Here is a 26,382-nt window from a genome sequence, read left to right as displayed (position 1 = left end):
GATATAGTACACAATGAATTGTTACATTTTTCAGTTACAGTGTACTTTGGTATTTTTCTGTTTTGGTGATTACAGACCAGGTACATCCACCTGCCTGTCCATTCAAACTAGACAAGGCATTAGAGCTCAGGGATGGAGTCTCCTGCTTAGTTAAATGTCTATAACAAGAGTATACAATTCTCTAGTATGTTACGTCAAAGAGTGGCACAGTGGACCATTTGATGCAGCGTGCAGGGCTGGTTCTCCTTCTGAGCTGCCAGCAGTGCCACTGGTGCTTAGCTTGCTTCCAGTATGCCTGCCCCCCCCCGGCCTTTGTTAGCATACCAGCATCTTCACAGGTAAACACAGCAGAGTTTTTTTCCCCTGACACTTTTGCCCCAAAAGTTGCCCATCTCACTCTGTAACTACCAGCCATGGGGTGGAGATGGCATTGGACTGGGACTGCAGCACTAGGCAAGTGGGAGAGAACCATTTCCACCTGCCTTTTTCCCCAGAGGGAATCAGGCTCTTGGAGATGCTATTTATACTCTACAGAGACAGGAGATCTGATCATAGGTCTCCAACATGTCTAGTCTGTTCCTCTAAAAGAGTGATTCTCTCCAAACGTGGCACTCAAGAGTCATGTAACCTGCAGATGTGCTTCTACCCAAAGCAAAGAACCAGTCCTAGCTTTCAGGAGTTTAAGACGCTTCAGAACAGCCCAGGAGAATCTCCTTTGTATCTACAGGGAGTCACTGTTCAGAAACAGCTGCCTCCATCATAGAACAATGTTTGACTTGGAACCTACCAACATTTTGTGATTGGCCGCTGCCACCATGGCAGCCATTTTGTGGTTGGTGTCCACTACCTCTTCTCAAAATTCCAAACAAGTCCTCAGGCTCAACATGGTTGGGAATACCTTTTATAAGATTTCACTTCTAAAAACTCTGGAGAGAAAGAGTTGAACCCTGAACAATGACAGCTTAAGTAAAATATGCTGACAGAATTTTAAGAAGATGCTTCCCAGTCATTGAGATAGGGCTGCCAACTCTGAGCTGGGAAATTCCTGGATATTTGAGAGTAGAACCTGGTGAGAGACCTCAGCATGCTATAATGCCATAGAATCCACCCTCAAAGGAGCCATCAGTTGAAATCAGTTGAAATTGCAGGAAATCTCCTGCCCCCATCCCCACCAGAAGCAACCCTGCATCAGAACAATGATTCACTAGGAACAGGTACCAGAAATTAGGGGCTGCCCCTGAAAAATAGGGAAAATTGGAGTCTGTGTGTGATCCTGAGATTTTCCTCTTGTTACTCCTCTGTGGCGGGAAAAGTGGCAGCTGTCAAATGTCACCATGCAGCTGTGAAGGGCAGAGAGGCGCTGACAGGACAGGGTAGGGGAGCTGGCAGCAGTAACTGATGGGCAATATCTACTCTTCTTTCTGCTTTGCACAGAAGGATGTATTCAAAGCCTACAATTCTAGGTTATATCTCAGCATCCATTCTGGCCACCTCCTGCTCTGTCTTTGTCTGCACATTTTAAAAGCTGTAAAACCATAGTGTGGCTTTGATCCATCCTTGGAGCACCACGGGATGTGGAAATGCAAAGGCATAGGCCAGAATCGCTGGGGGAGGGGGGAACTGGAGATAAATACTAGTCAGAAATAATCACACCAAAAAATAAAACCTTTCCTCCTCCAAGCGAGGGTGCGATTGACTCCTTCAGGATCTTCCTCCCTCTGCTCCTCCCCAAACATCTGTCAGACCCAGAGAATTGAGCTCTTCCACCTCCATTTTCTTAAAATATCTCTAGAGAATCTCTGGGCTGTTTTTTTTTTGTCATTGTTGAATTCCCTGTGGTAAAATTCACCCACTTGGGTCTGAGAGAAAGCCCCTGAGGCATTCTTACTAAAGGCCAAGCTACAAGTGACAGACGACACAGGTTGGACCCTTGTCAGCTTCCCTCAAGTTTTGATGGGAAATGTAGGCGTCCTGGTCTTGCAGCTTGGCTCTCCAACTGCTGTCCAATGGACTTTTCAACCGTCTCTTGTCCAGCATTCCGCCCAGCTGCCTACATTTCCCATCAAAACTTGAGGGAAGCTGACAAGTGTCCAACCTGTGTCATTCATCACTTGTAGTTTGGCCCTAAGAATCCTTGATTGTGGGTTAGTTGCAGCCAAACCTATTTCAGCTAAACTTTTTTTACCATCAATCAGGGCACGTGTGCGTTGTTAACAGGAGTTATTCCTTCATATTAAAAAAAATTATTTAAGTACAACATCTTCCACCAACCTTCCACTTGAACCACAGCACCCCCCTTCCCCCATACTGATGGAACATGATTCCACACTATTACACCAGAAAAGGGTTATGTTATGGTGTGTGTAGGGGCAAATTAGATGTTATGGTGACCCAATCTGTATGAGTAATGCTGTACTCTTACAAAGCAAGAGTGCGGGGAGATTTACAACCTAGCATTGGGAGGGGGTGGTAAACCTTTCCTTTCTTTCCCCCCACCCCTGCAATCGCTTCCCCACAGCTGTTTTGCTCCTGACAAGGATTGCTTAGAATCTTGGAAGGAGAAACACAGCTGAGGTACAAAGCAGGGGCTTCTTTGGCAAGGGGGAGGGAGAATTAAGCGCCTTTTCCTGTCCACCCATGTTGTGCTTTAAATTTATTTGCTATTTTTTTTATCCCACTTTTCCTCAAAGCAACACAGGGCAGTGAAAATTATTCCACTTTCTTTTATTATATTCTCGGAACATTTTTAGAGAGCATGAATGGCCCAAGGTCACCCATCAAGCTGCTTGGCTGAGTGGGGATTTCAACCTGGGTTGCCTAGATGATAATCTGATACTTTAACCACTACACTGCACTGCACTGGTCATCACTTCAGTGCTGGAGCTAGAATTCCTTACTTGTTGGGGGAGGGTCACAATTTGTGTGTTGGGGAGAGATCCTTCCCAGCCAATTTACACAGGTGAGGGAGCATTAATACCATGGCTTGGGAGATATGCCTCTCCCAGGTTGAAAAAGTTGGACATTCCTGTTTTAAGGTACCCCCTTGTTCCTTTTACATACCGTGCCGTGCTTACAGAATTAATAAAGGGAGATACCTTTACCAGAAATGTCTGCTCTGAAACAGGTGCTTATTTTTAAAATGGGAACTGCCATATTCCAAATTAAAAGGCTGAGGGTTTTTTTTGCAGGAGCAAGGTTGTCTTATGGAGAGCGCACTGATCCAGACAGGGTGGTGCACCAACTGGTCCCTCCTCTGGTTATAGCCTGTTTTTTCCTACCTCTGCTTTGATTTTAATACACAGCCACATTGAGTTTGCCCATACCAGTAAAAGAACTATCTGCCCTCAGAAGAACCTCTTCCCATGTCTCTGCATGAGTTTCTATTCTGGGTGGCTTTCTCTGAGAGCAGGTAAATGTCAGCCGCATCTCTGTGTCAGGAGTGATTGGACAATCACAGTGACTGGACACAATTAGGGCATCAGTCAGAGATGCAGCTGCCAGCCTCTAACGCTCAGCCCCTCTAACATTTAAGTCCATATTTTATAAAAGTTCTAGGATTCAGTACTCATTTAATGCCACTCAGCCATAATTATCGTCAGGGTAATAAAATGATGGATTTTATCCCCTCCCACCCCCTGCAGAACCATCCAATGTCTGCTATTGGGAGTAGTGGGGATTTTAATCCATGTTAGTAATTGTGAGAACAGAACAACAGGATGATGGTTATTCCAGATGCATTAATTCAGGCTGTGTGGACCTTATCAAAATGCAATTGACCTCACTTCCTTCCCAGAGAAATAATCATTACTTTACTTCTTTCCGTTCTAACCCCTAGGCATTATTGCTTTCCAAGCAGCTCTGGTTCAACCCCCCCCCACCAAGTCTTGTGAAAGTGTTTGTTAAGGTCACATAAAAGAAATTTGCTAGCTCAGTGCTCTTTAAGCTGGCATCCCACGCTTCATGTGAGCTAACAACCTGTTTCTTTTCTTTTTTTTCCCATGCAGGGGGATTGGAAAACAGGGCCTTCAGTGTTTAGGTAAGAGCTTTCTTCAGATTTTCCTCTTTGAGCAGGTTCTCTTTTCGCTATTAAAGAACCCCATGTTGTGAAAGAATAATAATTATATGTAACAGTTAGCATTTACATTGCACTCCAGGATGTTGTTCACATGCATATTGTTGTGGAAAGCCTTCTGACAACCCTGTAAGGCTGGTCAGTATTGTTGTTCCTACCAGGTTGTAGATTGTGGGGAGGGGCTGAGAGAGAAGCAGTTTACTTAATGCTGTGGTTAAGGCAAGATTCAAACTGGGGGCTTCCCGCTCCATAACTTGTACTGTGACAGTATCTTTGCCACCTCACTACATCATCTAAAAATGAATTTGAAGCAGTGTTGGGGCAGTGACGGGAAGAACTTACAATTTTATAGAAATGAGGGGCTGAAGGTTTCCTGAAAACCACTCCATCTGTCCTACAGAAGTCCATATTGCATGGGGATTGTCCCTAGCAACTCAGTGTTCACGTAAAAGAGCACACAATATGCTCAGAGGTACTCTCTCCAACCAGCTGACAAAGAAGGAGGGGTGAAGTCTGTTGAGTCTGAGAAGAATTCTGGATCAAAAGTCCCATAAGTGCTTGTAATTTATGTACAACAGCATCACAACTGACGGGTATTCCTCAAGTGTAGCTTTTTCCCTGGCAGGAAATGGGGAAACTGCACCAGTGGGATTTCTGCTTGTCACATGGCTTTTAAAGTTACAGAGCCTCTGTTGAGAGATGGAGGAGAAGAGAATGATATTGTAAGCTGCTTTAAGTCCTCATTGGGGGGTAGACTGGGGTATAAATATTGTAAAATTAATAACAAGAGGGCAACTGAGTGGGAATAAGAACACCCTTGGTCCCCCCCCCCCCCTTCACAAGGGATACTACATGCCAGGACTCCTGGATTGTTTGCGAGAAGACCAGGGCTGCCAACTGCCTAGAAAACAAACAGTTTGGCCTGCTACACAGAAAGCACTACATGAAGCTTTCCATGGCAAATAAATAAACGCAGTCAACTATTAACTGCTGTCAAAAGGGCTATTTACAAGGACTGGCTCACAAGTTGGCCACCTTAAAGAAGAATTACTATTGGTGAGTTACAGCAGGGGTGCCTGGGGGTAGAGCTGGAGTTCAGGAGGACTCTTGGGTTCTTAGGAGGAAAGCGGGATTGTATGGGGGCTGGGAAAAATTGCTTCTAATTTCCCTAATTCCCTTCTTAATCAGGCAGTTCACACAATTGGCCCCTCAGCCAAGTTTATTGTTTCGCTGAACTAGATTTTTCCATCTATTTTAGGGCTGTGAAATCTCTCTCTCATTTTCCTTGCATTTTATATACACTTCACCCTCTTCTGCTACCCTTGTCCCTTTCACATAGTTCCAAATTTACCGACTCTTTTGCACCTGCTCCCGGCTCACCTGACCTCCCTCCTATCTAGCTTACTTGCACAGACCATCAGATAATATACTTAGAATGGTTGTTATGCACGTGCCTTGGGGTTATGCTTGCTAATGCAGAAGCATTCAAGTGCATGTGTGGAAAGTCGTACCCTACTTCTGTCAGTTTCAAGTGTGGGGGTGGTGGAAGGGGGAAAACATAGTTGCTTGGCCATGGCTCCTAGTATGTGTCCTATGCCTGTCTGGAGGTGCATATTTTCCTTTTTACAGTTTGTATCCCTAGTAGCAAACAGGAATTGAATATTAACTTATTTGGTCCACTGCAAACAGAGTTTTATTCCACCATGATGACACAAACTGAGCATCTGATACGTGCAACAGATTCCTGGACTGCTTGTTCTTGCCCAACCGCCCCACCCCATGCTACACTTTATTCTTCCATGAACACATGAAGTTACCTTATACTGAATCAGTCTATTGATCCATCAGTATTGTCTACTCAGACTGGCTGTGGCTGTTCAAGGTCTCAGGCAGGGGTCTTTCATATCACCTGCTATCTGACCTTTCTAACCGGGAACGCTGAGGATTGAACCTACAGCCTTCCACATGCCAAGCAGATTTTCATACTCTGAGTCACAGACTCTTCCATGGAAATTGATGTCTGTGTTATGGTAGAATTGTGTGAAGTTTTCCCCTGGTGCTCTTTTTTTCTTCAACAAGATGTTAACCGTGGAGGCTGCAAGCTTCTGTGAAATACTGGCGGAGGGGGGGGGGGGGCGTGTCTTCTTAGCCCTTGAATATTTTTCTGCTTAAATTGCCCATCGTAAGCTGCTTTTTGCTTTACAGGGGGAGAGAGCAAGGTCTTGTATTTCTCTCCTTCCTCGGGTTTCCAGGTCCCTCAAGTTTCCTGGCGGGAGACTGGGCTGCCGGCTCTTACTCTGCGGCTGCCTGCGAGGAGTGATGTCATCACGCAGGGTCAAAGGGCGCCCTGCGTGATGACATCACACATGCCAGGAAGGGGCAGAGAGAGCAGGCAGCTTGCTCTCTCGCTGCCACCGCTGCCACTACACCCCTTGTCCCTGCTGGTGCGGGCTGCACAGGGGCAGCGGCGGCTGCAGCGAGAGAACGGGCCACGGACACTGCAGCTTGCCGCTGCTGCTGCTCCCCTTGTCCCTGCTGACGCGGGCTGCACAGGGACGGTGGCGGTGGTGGTAGTCGTGGCGAGAGAGCGGGTTGTAGCGGCCGCAGCAACGGCAGTGAAAGAGCAGCCCGTGGTGACCGCAGCAGTGAGAGTGGCCTGCTCTTGCTACTGCCACCTGCTCTCTCTCTGCCGCCGCCACCCGCTCTCATGGCATGGGAGCGCGCCCCCCACTCGGGGGCATGCCGCACCACCCGGGGAGGGGGCGCCTCAGGGAGCACGGGGTGTGTGGGCATGGGGGGGAAAGAGTGGGATCGGGGGATCCCCCACCCCGGGCAGGGGGATGGTAACCCTACTCCTCACCACGGGAGAAAAGTAGCTTGGTGTATATGTGTTAGCAGAAAAGCTGTTGGCAGGAAAGTGATTAAGAAGCACCTCCCTCCCATTGGTCCTTGCAGAAGATTGTAGAAGATTCAGCATTGCATGTAATTTGGCTCTTATTTACACATAGGCCCAGGGCTTTTTTTCTGGGAAAAGAGATGGTGGAACTCAGTGGGTTGCCAGTACAGGCAACTCCTGGCGGGAGGTGGTGCCCCTGGTACCACATGCGCATGCACAAAGTGTGCACGCGCTCCCAGGACCGCACAATGATGTCACTTTGGGTCAGCTGGAACAAGGGGGGAGTTTTAAAAAGTTTATATCACCCTTGGCAAAAATGGCTGGTGGCCACGCCCCCTGATCTCCAGACAGAAGGGAGTTTATATTACCTTCTGCGCCGCAGCTCAGAGGGCAATCTAAACTCCCATCTGTCTGGAGATCAGGGGGCGGGGCCACCAGTCATGTGACCATTTTCAAGAGGTGCCAGAACTCTGTTCCACCATGTTCCAGCTGAAAAAAAGCCCTTCATAGGCCCAATTGCCCTGAATAGCTCTCATTGACATGTGATTGCATAGACCGATAAAAATTCCAAATGCCCATGCTCTTCCGTGGACAGAACCTCTCACAATGATCACATGCACACATAGACATGAATATGCCCTCTCTCTAACATGTATCCTCCTTTCATGTATGCGTACTGCTTTCTTTCACGCATGCTCAGGCTGAAAAGCAGACGTTCTCTCACAAGTATACATTTTGTCATGTATGTATGTATGCATGCTTTGTCAGGGCAGGCACATATGCTCCCTTGTGGAATTTCTTCCCTCACAAGTTGTAATTGAGAAGATTCTTGTCTGCAAGTCAGCACTTGCACATTTATATACCTGGACAGGTATTTGCAAGACCCTTGCCTTTTGCAATCATATTCTAAGGTGCATGCAGTTTAGTACTGTGCTTTCTCTACTCCATTGCTTTCCAAAATGCTATAAGACTCCATTACCCATCAATGGGCAGCTTGTAAGGCCAGGGTCTCCCCTCCCTCTCCAACTTTATTACAATCTTGGAAACACATCCTCAGCGATCTGTGTCCAGACCTGCTGGTTGCTAAGAAACCACACTCTTGGCTGCCATAGAGATCGCTAAGCAACCCCCCGTCTTGCCAGTTCTATCAACACCTGCCAATCAACTGCTGTCCCAGTTCATATTCACCTGTTCCCACTGTGCATCTTTCACCCTGAGAATTCTTGTTCCCACACCTATTGAGTGTTCTAACTTCTCAAGCTTCTCTTCTCTTCTATGGAACCCAGGAGTCCTGTTTCCCAACATGCTCTGATCTGATGTAGTCAAATGGGCTACACTCCCCTCCAGGTGTTGTAAATGTCCTCTCCCCCTATTCCCTTCACATGATATTTCGCTTGTGCATGATGGACAATGGCTCCCCCAGGGGTAAAGGCTCAGTTGGCAGATCTGTTGCCATAGGAACCCAGAGACATTTACAGAAGTGACTGAGCACGGGAGAGAGATTGAGGAGTAAGGTTGCCAACTGGCCAGGAAAAAAACACAGAAACAAAAACCCTTGCTTGGCTTGCTGTTGTGTCTGGCAAATGCAACCAACGGAAGCTTTTGGTGACATGGAGAGAAAGAAGATTGCCAACCTGGCACCTGTACTTGTGCCCTTAACAACCGCTTTCAAGGCAGCAGCTAGCAGGCAGTAATGTTTCTTTCCTGAAGAATGTCACCCGATAATTTCTGCAGCTAAAGCTTCTACTAAAGACACAGCTACATGGGGTGGTCGAGAAGCTGGCAACCACAGAGGAGAAACGTGATCGCCAGCTAACGGTGATGAATCAAGGGGCCAGTTCAGGAACTGGTAACTGTACTTGGGTGGGAGTGGGTAGGAAGCAGGACTCCTCCTGGGTTCTTTGAATCAGGACTTTAACAGAAAGATACACGGGAGAGAAGACTTGAGCTCTTGGGACTGTGAGAAGGGAACAGGTCTGGGGGGGGGGTCTATTAAAGCAGGGTGATACTCAGAGCCAGGACTCCTGAGTTCTTTCTGCCGATGCCTGAGCCAAGCCATCCCTGCCCCCTCCAACTCAGTCCAATCCCCTCCCCTACTGTGCTGGGTACTTGTGGATTTGTCCCCTGCCTGTTGCCATGGAGACCCATCTTCCAAATCTCAGGCCTGGAGATGCTGAAGGCAGGAGGAGAGAGGGGAAGGGAGAGCAAAGTCGCCCCTCTCAACCTGCCCTCATGGATTGATGCCCTGCATTTCTCTCCGTCCTGAGAAATCCCATTCTATGGGATCCAGCTGGTTGGGGGCGGTGATGGAATTGAGAAGACATAAATTGGTAGCCCAAGTTTATGCCCAAGATCAACAGTCACTTAGGCATGCCCACATGGTGGCTAAAAGAGTAGCCGTTCCTTCACTATTTCATGGCAGATTTATGGGGGATCTCCTACAGCAATTATGACTCGACAGAGTGGGTGATAGTAGTTACTCCAGATTATTTAACATGGAGTATCAGGGTATGAATTTCTATCTTAGGCTGCCAGACATCTGGGGCAAACATGTTCCCAGCCACCTGCTTCTGTCCAATAAACAATGTCTAACATTTATTTTCTTCTCTGTTTTTCCTTTCTTCCCCGCTTTTTCATTCTTCTCCATTCCCCATTGCCTATTATATTTAAATATACTTCCTATATTTGGTTCCTCCTTAATCTCTGTCATGCTCCTTTTCTAATATGCTCCCTCTCCACCCCTTCTCTGTTCTAACTCAGTATGCAGCTTTGTCTTACACAAGAGATGCCATGAATTTGTTACCTTTGAGTGTCCAGGAGCTGGGAAAGGACCCCAGACAGATGTAAGTGACCTTCCCCCACTGCCTCAGGGTCCCACCTAACTTCTCAAAGGGGCATGTGTGGTTCTAATGGATAGATTACTGTTTGTGTGTGGGGGGGGGAACAGTTTAGGAGCCAGGACTTTGGGTTTTGCCACCACTGCAGGTGTGTGTCCCGGTTTCCTTACTATTTATACAGCTGATAGAGGGACCGCTGTCCCATTTCTGTTGTCCTTGGCCTGGAATCCCGTGGAAGGAGCGAGAGAAGAAAAGAGGATTTGTCTTGTCTGCTCCCTCTGCTCCTTCTACCACACATACACAGTTAATTGTGCATTGCACAAATTTACACAACCTTCAGATGCATAAGCTGCGCAAGCAGTAACTTGGTGTTGTATATAAACAAGATTGGAATCGGCTTGTATCCAAACTAGCCTTTACAACAAGTCCTTTTAAATTTAATTTGCTTTACATTCAGCTATTTATTTTTATGTTGCTGCAGCCCTAGTTTTGCTCCTGATATTGAGCATAAGAAGAAGAACTTAAGAAGAGCCCTACTTTATCCAACCAGTTGTCCATCTAGTCCAACATCCTGTCTCATACAGAGGCCAACCAGTCACTCTGGAGGGCCAACAGCGGGGCATAGTGGCCAAGGCCTTCCCTTGAAGTTGCCTCCTGGCACTGGGATTCAAAGGAATACGGCCTATGAATGTGGGGGTTCCCTTTAGTCACCATGGCTAGTAGCCACTGAGAGACCTATGCTTCATATTTTTGCCCTGTGGTATTCACAGAATTACTATTTCCTTAAGCTGCTCTGGTCTCACAATGCTAAATAGTTATAAAGATTGGTACATCAAAGTATAAAGTATCTTGTAACAGACTAACCTGATAATTATACATAATGTTGTAGCAATACTTTGTATATGTGTTTAATTGTATATTGTTTAATTTCAATAAAAATTGGTGGTGGGGGGGAAGAATTACTATTTCCTGTGGGCAGATCCACCTACATGTTCATAGAGATTCATACTCTTAGGACCAAATTAGATGTGACAGCACTCTGTCATTTAAAATGCTGCAAGGGACCGATCATGATTGGGCCCTTAGTGTGCCATTCTTGTTTCCTTCCTGTGTCTTTTCAGGTGCTGAAACAGCTGCAGTGTGGGGATGGTCAATATTTGATAAGGTGTTGTGGGGGGGGGACACACTACCATCTCAGCTCTCCATGCAATGGGCCTGATCAAATCGGGCCCCTCGCAGCATTTTAAAATGGTACTATTGTCCTCATGGTAGCCATCATATATACACACTGTCATCTCATAAGCATGGCTGGCAGCGTGCACCCTGATTTGACACACACATTCCCACATGGTTCTCTGACAATTCAGGAATGTATATTGTTTACCCTTTTGCATTTGTGTATCATTTGTGAACACTGACAATTGAACTCTAGAATGTGCATTAATTGGAAATCCAAATGTGCAACCTGCTATGCTTTTGCCTTTCATGTGCTTCTTAATTTTTATATGTTCTCACATTCAACTACTAAAATATAGAGAGAGGGTGCTAAGAACCCCCTAGAAAACTAAAATGCAGAAGTTTCTGGAGGATAAAGATGGGAGGGAGATGGGGCATGAGCCATGTGATTTTGTGCGTTAGAGAACAATGTCTACAGTCCTAGTGTCTACAGCAACTGACTGTGCGTTGCTATGGATTTTCCATTTTACAGGATCCCCGGAGCAAGCATAAGTTCAAGATCCATAGTTACAGCAGCCCAACATTCTGCGATCACTGTGGCTCACTCCTCTATGGGCTAGTGCACCAGGGCATGAAATGTACCTGTAAGTACTCCCTCCCCGCTTGAAGTTGTGTGGTTTCTCATGGCATACCTAAAAGATCAAGACTTCAGTTCTACACACACTTACCTAAGCCCAGTTGAATGGATTACCCTGGGCTGTAATTATGGTAGCATTTCTCCAGGGCAAGCACCTATTTTGTCCCAGAGTTGTTATAGACAGTAAGGGTACATACTCTGAACTGTTCACATCTCAGCTGTCATGAAAGAACTGGATAGGCTTAGGTAAGTCCAGGGCTTTTTTTCAGCAGGAGCATGGTGGAACGGAGTTCCAGAACCTCTTGAAAATGGTCACATGGCTGGTGGCCCTGCCCCCTGATCTCCAGACAGAGGGGAGTTGAGATTGCCCTCTGCGCCGCCGAGTGGCGCAGAGGGCAATCTAAACTCCCCTCTGTCTGGAGATCAGGGGGCGAGGCCACCAGCCATGTGACCATTTTCTCCGAGGGCAACCCACTGAGTTCCACCACCTCTTTTCCCAGAAAAAAAGCCCTGGGTGAGTCACTAAACACCACCAGCCTCAGTAATACTTTTTGGCTTGGATTCTATGGCATCGTTCCTTTTGCTTTTCTCTCTGGCTGCTATGAAAGCTTTTGTCTGCCGTGGAGAGTTCTTCCTCTGCCACTAACACTTCCATGTACTGAAGGGCTCTTTGGAAAACACTGATTTTCCACATGCAAGAGTGCTAGTGGCAGAGGAAGTGATTGCCACTGTGGAGGCTTTCAGGAGAGACCCACGAGGGGAATGATGTCATAGGATCAAAGCCTTTAGGCCCTGAGTTGCCATGAAAAAGGCAGGCTTATAAATATTTTAAATATCTGCTGTGTGTATTGGACTACCTTAGCAGATGGTTGTACAGATTACAAATTATGACTGTGATTTTTTTTAACACTTTAGGAGAATGTTATAAAAATATTATTACAAACTGGATATATCACTTCTAGTCTAAATAAAATTAGTTGTAACTTAGGATGGATCTACATATGCAATAACAAAATCCCTTTATTAAGACTGGCTAAAGTGACAGAATGGTTACATCAGTGCTTAGTTCTTGTGGCCCCTTCTTACATGCCCAGGGTAATGCCAATTGCCACCTTGGGGTCAGGTAGCAATTTCCCCCAGGCTAGTTCAGCTAGGGATCCTGACAGTGTTTTGTCATCTTCTGGGCATGGAGCAAGGGTCACTGGGTGTGTGCGGAGGAAGGGGAAGTAGTTGTGAATTTCCTGCATTGTGCGGGGGGTGGATTAGATGACCCTGGAGGTCCCTTCCAACTTTATGATTCTATGAAAACAATGGGCAAGTTTACAAGTTTCCCAGAAACATATGCAGCAGAATGAGATGGTAGAGTCTTGGGTGAGAGAGAGGACTGTACAACTTCCAAGTGGGCAATACCATTTTTAAATGCTGTTTCACATGAAAGTATCTTTCCAAGAAGAAAATCAGCATATCAGGGAGAAAGAAGAGGGGGTATGTTACAACCTACCTGCACTAGTTTTCTTATTGCAAGGAGTTTGTTTTTAATTTGGAGAAGCATTTAAAAAATGCGACCCCCGACCCCCGCACTGCAGTCTAAATTAGTACAATCTGTTGTACAGCCTCTGGAATCTATCACTTTATTCTGCTGAAACCAATTAATCAAATTTAGTTGCAATTAACTTAAATCTTATTGATTTCAATAGGATTTAGTCATGGTTATAAAGTTAGTCATAACTCACTTCCATTACAATCAATGAATCGTTTTCCGTGTGCATATGGAGAGAGCCTGATGCAATGTTACACACCTCACTATAGCAAGATAGCATCTGACCAGATTTTTCCTGGGCACGTAATGGCAGGATCTTGTAAAATTTTACCGTTCAGACCCACAGCCATTTGCAAATTCTGAATCCAGAAAATAGAAAATGCCAGATTTGATGTCACTCAAGTGTGCTGTATACAGTAAGAGAATGGGCCACATGTTCTTGGCTTCTGCATGGGCGCAATATGTGAGGAAGTAGTGGGGACACTAGAGGCTTTGGAGGACAAAAGTAGAGAGATTTGGGCAGGGGAACCCATTGCACCTTGTGGTACCAAATGGATCTGGGTGCTTGACTTAGTATATGCCAGTGAGCAAGGATGCCATTTCTTTATTGCATGGAGTTCCTCTCTTGGAAAAGTCCTTGTCAAATCCTTGTCAAATTGTTTTGCCTTTTCATTAAGGCGAATGACTGTAGCTTTCATTCATAAGATGGAATCTCTGACCTCAGTGGGTTTTCTAAACTTCATGAATATGGAAGGGGGGTGGGGTGGGCAAAGTAGCGGTGGTGAAAATGAGATTCTCCAAAAGTGGAGAGCACTGTCACATGCAAACATGGCCGTTTCCACATGTCCTTAAAAGGACAGCCCACTCACCAAATGCTAGCGGCTTTTCTCCTTCGCTCCACACGTCTCCAATGTCAAAGCGGTAGCAGGCTGTTTGTCTTCCATTTTTTCGGCACCTTTTATGAGAACGCAATTTCCTGCAGTTTTCTGTGTCCTCAAAAAGGCGCTGAAGAGATGGAAGCCAAACAGCCTGCTACTGCCTTGAAATCTGAGACATGTGGAGTGAAGGAGAAAAACCACCAGCGTTCTGTGAGTGGGCCATTCCTTTAAGGATGTGTGGAAACGGCCATTATGCTTATCTGTGATATGAAGTTATAGGATGGGAGTGGGGTGGAGGTTAGAGAACACAGTGACTGACTACTCTAGGGATACTTGATCCTCGCTGACTTACCCACCTTGGTCACCCCTTGCAGGCTGTGAGATGAATGTGCACAAGCGCTGCGTCCATTGTGTGCCCAGTCTGTGTGGTGTGGATCATACAGAACGCCGAGGGCGCATGAAACTCCACATTGAGACATTTGGGAGTGATGAGATCCATGTGACTGGTAAGGAGTAGAGCCAGGGGGGAAAGGGAATGGTTTAAGCCCAGCTGGGCCTCCTTTTTTTGCCTTTGATGAGCTTGGGTAGTATAGAATGGCAGAATCAGACCTGAGGAAGATCACTGATCTCCATCTGTCTGTAAAAGGCAATTTGTATGTTTACGTAGCCCCAGTTTGCAGGGACGAGAGAGCCAGAATACCTACTTGGTTTTGCTAATTGAAACCAAGCTATCTGAGCTGTTTGGGGTATTTTAAAGGGGGAAAAGATGGGTTGCTAATAGGGCACATCTTTTTTCCCTATAAAATAGTAATCACAGCATGGGAAGCATGGTTTCAGCTGGCAAAATGGAATGAGGGTTGAAGGGTTAAATCTCACATCTCCTCCCCACATGGCTCCAATTCAAACGGGGGCTGCGTGTGAGCACAGTTTGCTTTTGCAGATGGTTGGAGATCTGTGATCTTCGTTCTGTTAGTGTGTGCTCAAAGAGACTGAATTACGAATCAAGAAGACCTTCATTCAGATTTCCACCCTGCTGTGGCCTGAGACAAGCTGCTCTCTCTCTCTCTCTCTCTCTCTCTCTCTCTCTCTCAGCCTTAGTCCCAAATCTGCAATATTGGCATACTAATATTGACCTACTTGTAATCCTTACAAAAAGATCATGTATGTGAAGCACTCTGAACACTCGAAAGAGTTAGATAAATGTGAAAAATCATCATTGAAAACCTTCTTTATACCCTGCTGTATCCTAGGGTTATACATACCCTCTGTATTTAAAAAGTAAATCCAAATTATTTTCTAGGAAAAGCCAAGATTAGTAACCTGAATTAACTGTGCATGATGAGCAATTTCGCAAATACTTGCTTGTCTTTTGTATAATTTATTCTGTTCTACTTAGTCATGGGGCCAGTTTAGTGAATTACAGACAGAAAATCCTCTTGTGATTGAAGTTCTGCTAGCTGAAGCTTGCCTTTATGAGGACTAGAATATTGTTTGTTTTTTAAAAATGAAAGCTAAAGGAGTCAAGATGCTACATTCTACACCCAGGGAGCTAACTATACATGAGGGAAGGAGTAGTCAGTGGCACGGGAAAGAAGATTTGTGTATGGTATTCTCACCTGTTCCCATGTCCTTTGCTGCTGTTGTCTTGGCGGAGGTGTGCTTTCATGTTTCTGGAAGCAACCACGCTGTCATAAGAATGCCAGAAGAGCCTGGCAGGGTTGGCTAAGGGAGGGTTCATCTAGGCCAGATTTTGGCTTCCCACTGTGGCCAGCTAGAGTCTTCGCAGTTTATTATTCCTGTTGTGGTTATTAAAAAAACAAGTGATGCTTGACAATCAGTGGAACGCAGAAAGAGGCAGGGGTGCTCTAGGACTTCTGGCAATCTGGAGGTGGAATTTCATGCTCTTTATAGCTTCTTGTCCTTCGGCAACGCAGGCAGGGGTAGACTAGATAATGCAAATATATGCTTCATTGCTTCATTTGCATAATTCAATCACATTCAGTTGATGTATACAGGTCACAAGATTCCAGCTGAATTTAGCTCAGGTATGGAGCTATCTTGGTGCAGTTTTTTTTAGTATACATGTACATACCATTTATTCTAGCATTTCATACAACTTCTTCCTTCCTTCCTTCCTTCCTTCCTTCCTTCCTTCCTTCCTCTCTCTCTCTCTCTCTCTCTCTCTCTCTCTCTCTCTGTATCTTTGTCTCTGTCTCTTTAAGGCAAACAGACCAGATGCTGGGTCAGACTGAGACCCAGAATGCCTGGGCTGTTTACAAGGGAACAAAGTCTGGTGAAACCAAGCACAGTACCAGGAACAGGGTGCCTGATTTTGCCCGGGTGGAGTGTGGGACTCAGTGAGTTAGCAGAGGCTGGGAGCCAGGATGCCTGGGTTCTATTCCTAGCAATAGAACTTGACATCCCCGCCTCTTCTTTTCACACCTTCCTCTGCACTCTTTCTCGTTCTCTTTTTCTCCCTCCTGGAACCAGCATGTAGGCGGTGAGAAGAAAGCCATCACTGGTATCTTTACATAAAGGGATTTCCTCAGCCACCCCTCTCTACTATCTCCTTCATCCCATGCCCCCCCCCCCATGTGATGGGGGGTAGCAATTTGCTGTCGCTGCAATTTTTGTGCACAGCAGCAGGTGGTGTGAACTTGGGAGAACCTTCCTCCAACCAAATCTAGAGTTCAGGAGACCTTCCTTGCACCACCAACCCTCCTCTCCTTCAATGTTTACACAGAATAGCCATGTTAGTCTGTTACAGAAGAAACAAAAAAGGAATCTCGTAGTTATTTAAAGTTTCCAGTTTTATAGTGGTATAAGTTTTTGTGATATAGATCCCACTTTATCAGATGCATGAAGTGTATTCTCAGCTGGCAGGTACATAATGCACACCTACAGTCACGAATATAGAGAAACAAAATTGTAAACAGTGAGCCTCAAAACCCCACAAAATGCAAGAAGCGCAGTCTGTGACATCTCAGTGCAAAGCACATATCTGTACCTGTCCTTTCTTTGTCAGTGGTTGAAGCACTGAACTTGATTCCGATGGATCCCAATGGTCTCTCTGATCCCTACGTGAAACTCAAGCTTATTCCTGATCCAAAGAATTTAACAAAGCAGAAGACCCGGACTGTTCGATCTACCCTCAATCCAGTGTGGAATGAAACCTTTGTTTTGTAAGTGCGCCAGTTGCACAAGTGAAGAGCTTAGCTGGCAAAGGGACTGTTTTCTGTTTTTGTTTTGACTTTTTAATTGAAATCTCTCTTTTGCTCCACACAGCAACCTGCAGCCGGGTGACATGGAGCGGCGTCTCTCCATCGAGGTGTGGGACTGGGACCGAACAACCCGCAATGATTTCATGGGGGCCATGTCCTTCGGTGTCTCTGAGCTTTTCAAGGCTCCCCTGGAAGGCTGGTAAGCAAGAATGGGGGGCAGAAACGAAGGTGGAAGAGAATCAGGGGGCAGCTTAGGGAACCACGGGGAGCTCATTTTCTCTTTCTTTTCCCGTGCGTCTTTGCGTCTCTTTGGGTCTTTATCTGTTTGCCTCTCTATCTATCTATCTATCTATCTATCTATCTATCTATCTATCTATCTATCTATCTATCTATCTATCTATCTATCTATCTATCTATCTATCTATCTATCTATCTATCTATCATATGCTCCACCCACTGCCATATAAAACTGTCTAAACCATCGAATCTGTTATTTCTACTCCTGTCCACTCTTCTTTTCTCTTTTCCTTCTGCTGTCCTCTCCTGCATTCATCTCCCCACCTATTCCCTCCTCTTGTTCATCTCCCTTCTTTCCCCCTGCCCGATGTCCCTGTCTGCGTTGCTGTCCCAGGTACAAATTGCTCAATCAGGAGGAGGGCGAATATTATAGTGTCCCCGTGGCTGATGCAGAAAACTGTGGGCTGCTGCAGAAATTCGAGGTAACCTCGTGGCTCTCCCTGACACTGTTCGGATTGGTGCTTCCCCTACCATGTGCCATGCCCAGCCCAACCGCAGAGCATACACAACTCCACAGCTAGGGGGCACTACTGTGATTGAAGGCATACCTAAGGACCACTTTCGATCTGAAGGGAGGGAGGCGTAGTGGTTGTACTTCAGCACACAAAGAGAGAATTTCTGACCAAGTGGTGGGTCAAAGTGTGTGTGGGCATTACGTAATTGATGACCTTTTTGTTTTGGCAGGCTTGCAACTTCCCTTTGGAGCTATATGAGGTATTTGGGATTACTTTGATTTCTTCTGTTGTTTCTCCTGGTAAAATGAGAAGAGGTAGAGGTTTCTCCATGTTGCCAATAAGAACATCAGCCTGTCTTGTTGCTGATCTCTAGTACATAAAAGGCAGGAAGGAAAAAAACAGAAATTGTAACAATAGGTTGGGGGAGGGGTAAGCTACCTGGCTACAGCAGAGTCCCCAACCATTTTGTGCCTGCAGGCCCCTTTGGAATTCTGACACAGGGTGGTGGATGCAAAATGGCTGCCAGAGGAGGCAGACCTAACCACAGAAGATCAGAGAGTGAGGTTATGCATTACTGTAATGGTATCTCTTCAACATTTCAGGCAGCATCTCTGCTTAACAGGATGCCTTTTAAAATGAATATATTGTTTAAAAATATTTCCTTGCTTACACATGTGGTGAGAACTTTTTGTTTTGGATCTGAAACCAGGCCAGTAATAAAACTCAATTCAGGCTTATGGGAAGCAGCTCCCTAATACTTTTGCAGAGGCCTCTCTGACCAACTGGAGCCTGCTAACAAGTGGCATGCAAGGTCTTTTAACTTTAGCCCCCTAAATTTTAGCCAGTCATTCTGTTTTAAGGTCTCTCTTGTTTTTGAGCAAATGAAGCTAAGTGCCAAATTCCTTTTTCCAATTAGTGAAGGCTAAGTGGGATCATGCCCAGTATGCACTTTCCCAGGTTGCCTGCCAGTGGTAGGTGATCTCCGTGGGGGTAGGGCAAACCTTCAGGAGATTGCCCACCATTGGCAGGCAACTGGGAAGCCTATGGGGACCCCGGAGCTAGAAGTTCCTGGGAAGCTCACCGTTAATAGATGCAGCCACTCCTTGTTGTTTTAACCCCAGCATTTATTATTTAAAGGTATACTGCCTCTGAACATGGAGGTTCCATCCTTAGTCATCATGGCAACTTACCATGGTTACACATATCCTCTATGAATATCCCTAATCCTCTTTTTAAATCCTTCTTAGCTAGTGGGCCTCTCTGTCTTTTCTGCAGCATGAATTCCACTGACTAATTATGCAGTGCATGAAGAACTATTTCTTTTTGACTGTCCTAAAACCTACTTCTGAGTCCTACAGAAGCAGCTGAGCTGAGACCAGCGAGTACGTGGTGTGGGGAGGGAAGGGGTAGAGGAGGAGAGAGAAACGTCTGGAGATCTCTGAGACAAGGCTGCTTATACACAGGACTGTCACACTGAGAAATGCCTTGGCCCTCCACAAACTGCCAACACCCCCTGTTGTAAAGAATGGACCTAAATGTGGCAAAACTGGTTTACTGCTCATGTACAAGTTTTCCAAACTTCCCTGCCCCTCTGGGAATTTTGGCACATGTGCAGGGTTTTAAGGTTTGCCTGTACTAGTTAGAAGATTTCTGCTGCTTGCTGTTTCAACAATACCAGTAAGGGGGTGCACCTCTGGGGATATGGTATGTCAAGGCCAGTGTGCAACTGTGGTATCAGTATACCAGAAACTGCAGCATCAGTTCTTGCAGTCTTTACTCTGAGCCAGTAGGGGGCACTCTCAACTGTCTTTCTCTGTGTTTCTTTCCCTCTTCCCCACTTCTTGTGTCTTGCAGAAAGTTCGTCATGGCCCCATCTCATCGCCGTCCCCAAGCCCGACAGACTCCAAGCGCGGCGCATTCTTTGGCACCAACCGCTTCCACATCTCAGACTTCAACTTTCTCATGGTGTTGGGCAAAGGCAGTTTTGGCAAGGTGTGTGTAGCGGGGAGGGTGCTGTCACTAGGCAGTGTTATGGTCTGACGAAGAGAATTCTGATTCTCAAAAGCTTATGCTACAGTAAAGTTGGTTAGTCTTAAAGGTGCTACTGGACTCTTTTCTATTAGACCTCTGCAACACTCACTGAAGCATGGATGATGCCGGGACAATATACAAGCGCTCATCATAGGAAACAGTGTTTTTATCATACCAGCTTTAACTCACTGAAAAACATACTGGCTAGGAAGGGAATTTTGTCAATTGGATTGTATTGGGTTATGGGAGTCTGGCATTAGAAAGTACATGTAGTGGACACTGACTTCTGTTAGGACTTTGGGTCAGATGTGTATCCAGAGTCTCATGCTGAGAACTCAGCTCCCGGGAGCACAAGGGCTTGATTTGGATTGGATCGCCATGTGCCAGGAGAAAGGGTTTGAACAACTATCTTCTTGACCTGAAACGGTCTGGGGAGCTTCTGTTCCCCTCAACAGGGAAACTTAAATGCCCGGATGGCAACACGTAAGTTTTCCTAACAAGCCAAACAGTGGCTCCCAGGGCCATTTCAGATCAGGAAAATGGTGTGTGTGTGTGTGTGTGTGTGTGTGTGTGTGTGTGTATGTAGTAACGTGACCTGGATTCCAATCTACATGGAGCTCGGTCTTTCTCAGTCTAAAGGATTGTGCCAAGGCTAAAAAGGGTATGATAAGAGTACATGCGCCACCCTACGTTCTTTGGAGGAAGGATGAGGAAATGGTACAAATGGCACATTTGGTGGCTCCTTCCCTCCAGGTGATGCTGGCGGAGCGACGTGGAACAGAGGAGTTGTTCGCTATCAAGATCCTCAAGAAAGATGTGATCATCCAAGACGACGATGTGGAATGTACCATGGTGGAGAAACGGGTCTTAGCCATGGGGGACCGTCCCCATTTCCTAACCCAGTTGCATTCCACTTTCCAGACAGCGGTAAACCCTGTGGCTTCTTACCTGGGATAGCGAGGAGAGGGACGGGGACAGACTCTATTAAGAGGAGGTGTGTCCTTCTCTTTGTCAGCTTGAAGCAGTAACTGATGCACCCCGTGGTCTTTTCCCCCAAGGACCGGCTCTATTTTGTGATGGAGTACGTCAATGGAGGAGACCTCATGTACCACATCCAGCAGGTTGGGAAATTCAAAGAACCTCATGCCATGTACGTGAGTCTCTGCAATCTTGATGAGGAATGTGTTTTGTGTATTCCTGGGTAATCACTAAACGGTATCACTGAATGGGTGATCACACCAAGGGATGCTTAAGAGCAGAGCCAGTGCACAGGGTGGCGAGGTCAAGAATCAGCTAGGGCCTCCAAGCCAGCAAGGGGCCAGCTGCTCCAACTGTATCCCCATTCACACTCTGCATAGCTCAAGAGGATCAGAGGCAGGAGAGTTTGCCTGTTCTGCTTCTTCCAAGTTAAGGGGACCCTTTCATGGGGGTCCTCCAGAATCCTGGAGCTGACTCTGCTTTAGAGCATATGTGAAGATCTATTTCAATATCTCTTTCAGAAAAGTCAGAGAGGTGAGTGTGGCCTGGTCTGCAGCGGAATGGGGTGATACAGTCCCCAAGTGGAAGAAGTGACTGTACCACTTTAGGTTGCTGGTGGGAGATCACATTTATGTGCGCTCCTCTGTGTAAAAACAAAGAAAATTGCTTCAAGTGGAAACTAGCACAGCAAAGCTAGGATCGTTATCCTCAATTGCTTGTTTTTTTAAAAATTGTGACCCGACCCCCACACACCTACCCCTAATGTGCAGTAGTGCAGTATGTTCTGCCGCCTTATTCTACTGCATGTGTCTTTAACCAGGCTTCGATTTCATGGAAAATTAGTACACTCCAACAAAGTTATGTAACTGAGCGGCTTCTGGAGTTGAAAGCCAGCATCCAGCCATCCTAAAAAAGCAAAAGGCATGGGCTTTGTAGGTCTGTACAAATGAACAACAGGAAGTAACCTTTTGCTACACTTTGAAGCCACAGGGATGCCGCTTGCACTTCTTTTTGCAAGGGACTCCTGTCTCTGAAACTACCAGCAGATGCAGTTTGAGAATGAGAAGGCAGGCAAGTCACCTTGGAAAGGAGAACTCTTTGTTTAAGAGCCAAAAGCCAAACTGAAGGAAAGATCTGATGAGAATTTTCCTTGGTTTTTAAAAAGTTCTTTAGCAGCCACAGGCTTTGAGTTGCTAGTGGAGGGGGGCAGGGAGAGAATTTGTTTAACCCTTTCTTCCAGGACCTGTTCTGTGATGTAAGTACCTCCCCTCAGCAAAACTGCTTGAGAGTGCAACTCATTTTATGGATTTGGAGAGGCTATTTAAATTGTGGGGAAAGCATTTCCTCCAACCAAGGAAAGGGGAAAATACCCCTTTCTTAGTCTTCAAACCAGCCACCTGGGGAAAGGGGAATGCTAATATGTATTTACAAAAATGTGGACGAGCCTATTCACTAATCTTTTCTGCCTTATCTACTATGGCTTTAAAAATGCCATCATCTCTCTGTTCCTGACCTACGGTCATTTCCACATTACATCTGAATGTATTTTCATAACTTCATAACTGCTAAGGCTCAAGTGTTATTCATCCTTAATCCTTATCCCTGACTGAAAATAAAGGTTAAGTATGTATAACTGAGCTAAATGTGTATTATTCCGCTATTTCCATCTTCCTCTTCTGTGTCAAATTTTAAATTTTACGCTCCTTGGAATTGTTTCCTTTAAATGCTTGCTGCATTGATGGTGCTATGTAAGTTATGATAAATCCTTATATTTTAAAAATAACTACTTGTGCTATTGCATATTAAAGGACTGAGTTAAGTGCTGGTGCATGAATATTTATGTCAGAAAGCTTGTACCCACAATAACATGTGAATGGTGATATAAATGTGGATATTTTTAATCCAAGCAGGAAGCCAAAATATACTGCAGCTTCTTGATGTTTGTACCAGAAATAAAAACTGCTCTTACTGCCATTGAAATGTTACAACAAAGCAAGCCCGCAGGAAAAAGTAATGTGTGGAAAAACTCCCAGATACAGGCTTCTCTTGAGAGGATGTGATATGCCAGCCTGTATTTTTCAATCGTTACATGAACATTCCTTTGGATGATGTGACTAATTTAGTATAATTGCTATTCTCTCATTCCCCCCTCCACGTCTTTCCTGTTACAGGTTTTATGCTGCTGAAATTGCAATTGGCCTGTTCTTTTTGCATAACAAGGGAATTATTTATAGGTAAGTACATCCCTTCCTTCACCTGCATGGGAGTCGCAGGAATCCTGGCTCAAGCATCACTACAAATCCCATCTCTCCAAGAATCCCAGGATTCTGGCTTCTACTTCTTCCTTCCTTCCCCTCTCCCTTGAATAATGCTCTAACCCATACGGTAGCCCATTCCCCTCTCAAAATCAAGATCACCATTTAAGAGCCCACATCCTGTTCCCAGATGGTCCGCTTGAGCCACATTATCTTAGTGATAATCTAGCACCCTCTAGTGGAAACAGTGTTCCAGTTGTATGCACGCTCTCTTTCCTATCCAGAGATTTGAAACTGGATAATGTCATGTTGGATGTTGACGGTCACATAAAGATCACCGATTTTGGGATGTGCAAAGAAAACATCTTTCCTGGTATTACCACCCGGACCTTTTGCGGAACACCTGACTACATTGCTCCAGAGGTACAGAATGCTCTTAGCTCTTTATCTCCCTCCCCATCTGACTGCTAGTTTCTTCTAAAGAAATCTTAAAGGAGCCAGTTTGGTGTAGTGGTTAAGAGTGGCAGGACTCTAATCTGGAGAGCCGAGTCCAATTCCCCACTCCTCCTCTTGAAGCCAGCTGGGTGACCTTGGGTCAGTCACAGCTCTTCCAGAGCGCTCTCAGCCTCACTCACCTCACAGGGTGATTGTTGTGGGGATAATAATGACATACTTTGTGAACCATTCTAAGTGGGTGTTAAGTTGTCCTGAAGGGCAATAAATAAATCAAATGTTGCTGTTAAGTTCTTTCTACTCTAACCCAAACTGCTGGTCAAGAAAACTCTGGAATCCTAGGTCGAATCCACATTCACCCATTACCCGCATGTTTATCGGATATCTTCCGTTTGCCTCCAATCCGCGATTTTTTCCTCTTCGTTCACATTCCTGTTTCCAATCCGTCTTTCTCGCGCGTCCCTCCGGTCACACAGCCGCTCAAAAACCGCTTTTTTGGGCGGGACCTTTTTTTCCCGCCCATTTTTAAAAATTTTTTTGAGCGCACTTTTCCGTTATTTCGATCTTGCCTTATAAAGAAACATCATTGAAGATAATGATGCCTCTCTTTCCCCCACTGACAGCACTGATGGCTCTCTCCCGTTTCTTTTTTGGAAATTTGGAAGCATGTGGGAAGCTTTCGTGGGCATTTCCTATGCAGGACAGTTCAGTGCCTGAATTTTACTGAAGTTTCACTTCCTTGGAGTGTCATTATTTCGATATTTCGTAATTTCGATATTACAGTAATATAAAATAAAAAAAATAAAAAACAGTTAAAAAGGAAGTTTCGCGAGTCCGTTCTGAGGATGGATTCACCCCAAAATGATTTTTTAAACTACCAGATTTGATTCAGAAACAGCATAATCAATAAATCCAATGCTATGAAGTCAAAAACAGTCTTTTGCAGACTATGGAGCACTTGCAAGTTGAATCAGCCAATAGGAACTCTCGGAACGGCCTGAGAGACAGGAAGGGGGGTGGTTTTTTTAAAAAAAACGCGTAAATTGCACATTGGCCCGTTCACGGTCACCATGAAACTCCCGTTGAAAACCTGTGACCACATATTTGGGAGAAATGCGAATGAAATGCATCTGTTTAATGAGGTAATGTGACCGGCACTCGGGATTGCGTGGGGAATGCAGGGAACATGCGACTTAGAATGAGTAATGTGGATTCGACCCTAATTTCCAGGCCCATTTTGAGGATATTTAGATTTCTGAAAACTGAAGGGTCAAACTTGATGTGACCAGGGTAGCCAAATAACTGTTTGCTCTCATATGTATCTGCTTGGGACTTGAAATCAGCTAGTGAAGCCCTGTTATGACAGCCTGCTGTGTCAGTGGTGAGGTTGGTGTGTTCTGACAGCAGAGAATTTTCAGGGGTGGTACCCAAACTGTGGCATTTCCTGCCTTTTGGGCCTTTCTCTTTTGGCCTTCTGGAGCAACATTCCTTGGCGAAGGGGGGAAATCTTTGAAACTATTTTTGATGTTTTAGGTACATGGAGGTCTTTTAAAAAAATTTTTGGAATGCTGCTGAGATGTTTCTTGGTGAATGTATATTGCTTTATTTTAATTTTTTTTGCTGCTTTTACGATGACTTAGTTTTTATTCAATATTGTGTTGCTTCTAGCTATTTTAGCATAGGTTTGAAGTATTGGAAGAGCATCCTTTGCATTCAGCTTGGACTTTAAAGCCTTTGGAATGAATGAATGAATGAATGAATGAATGAATGAATTTTTGTACTTCATTTACAGTCTGCCTTTCCTGCTGGAACTCGAGGCAAATTACACAATTAAAAACAATGCAAATATAGCGGTGTAATCCAACCAATTCACTCTGGGCCCCAGTTGACCCCATTTCTTTTACAAAGGATCCGGGGCTAGTAGCTCTCAGCTCTTTCACCTCCCATTTCTCCCTGTCTTAGATTATCGCCTACCAGCCTTACGGGAAATCTGTGGATTGGTGGTCATTTGGTGTCCTCCTTTATGAGATGCTGGCTGGGCAGGTGAGTGGATTCCAGACAGGATTTTTTCACTATCATTAGGGGATCGGGGGAACTTGCTGCTAGATCTGCAGATGAGGCTTTGAGATAAGCAAGAATGATAGCGAACAATGGATATTGATGTAATCAGGGCTTTTTTTCTGGGAAAAGTGGTGGCGGAACTCAGTGAGTTGCCCTCGGAGAAAATGGTCACATGGCCGGTGGCCCCGCCCCCTGATCTCCAGACAGAGGGGAGTTTAGATTGCCCTACACGCCGCTGGAGCGGCGCGTAGGGCAATCTAAACTCCCCTCTGTCTGGAGATCAGGGGGCGGGGCCACCGGCCATGTGACCATTTTCAAGAGGTTCCGGAACTCTGTTCCACTGCGTTCCAGCTGAAAAAAACCCCTGGATGTAATTGATTTTCCAGGATGGCTAGAATCTGCAAGAGACTTGTATTTAAGTGTCTAATTAGAACGCTGTTCGAATAAGAATGTTTATAAGGTGCTTCTTCTACCAACTCAGCTAAGGGGTTGCTTCACTTTATGCTTCTCTGTTTCTCCCAGAAATTCAGTGCTGTGCTTTCATTTTCCTCCTCTTCCCTTGAGCTGGGGTTGGGGGGGTTCCTCTCTTCCATAC

The 26,382-nt window shown here is 45.5% G+C and overlaps 1 protein-coding gene across 1 annotated transcript in view; it reads left to right on the top strand.

Annotated features, from left to right (window-relative positions):
• The window catches only part of PRKCG (protein kinase C gamma), a 42,253-nt gene that overhangs the window by 11,322 nt on the left and 4,549 nt on the right, over positions 1-26,382 (top strand). Inside the window, exons 2-15 of the mRNA XM_054993152.1 lie at positions 4,005-4,036; positions 9,729-9,811; positions 11,514-11,625; positions 14,411-14,542; positions 17,062-17,218; positions 17,322-17,456; positions 17,889-17,976; positions 18,239-18,268; positions 19,864-20,001; positions 20,794-20,967; positions 21,099-21,190; positions 23,190-23,252; positions 23,558-23,696; positions 25,689-25,769. Of these exons, the coding sequence (XP_054849127.1) occupies positions 4,005-4,036; positions 9,729-9,811; positions 11,514-11,625; positions 14,411-14,542; positions 17,062-17,218; positions 17,322-17,456; positions 17,889-17,976; positions 18,239-18,268; positions 19,864-20,001; positions 20,794-20,967; positions 21,099-21,190; positions 23,190-23,252; positions 23,558-23,696; positions 25,689-25,769 (1,456 nt within the window). The remainder of the gene's footprint in view (positions 1-4,004; positions 4,037-9,728; positions 9,812-11,513; positions 11,626-14,410; positions 14,543-17,061; positions 17,219-17,321; positions 17,457-17,888; positions 17,977-18,238; positions 18,269-19,863; positions 20,002-20,793; positions 20,968-21,098; positions 21,191-23,189; positions 23,253-23,557; positions 23,697-25,688; positions 25,770-26,382) is intronic.

The sequence above is a fragment of the Eublepharis macularius genome, chromosome 12 (assembly GCF_028583425.1).
Source record: "Eublepharis macularius isolate TG4126 chromosome 12, MPM_Emac_v1.0, whole genome shotgun sequence".
Lineage (NCBI taxonomy): Eukaryota > Metazoa > Chordata > Lepidosauria > Squamata > Eublepharidae > Eublepharis > Eublepharis macularius.
The sequence above is the reverse complement of the archived record's forward strand: the minus strand, read 5'-3'. Positions and strand labels throughout refer to the sequence as shown.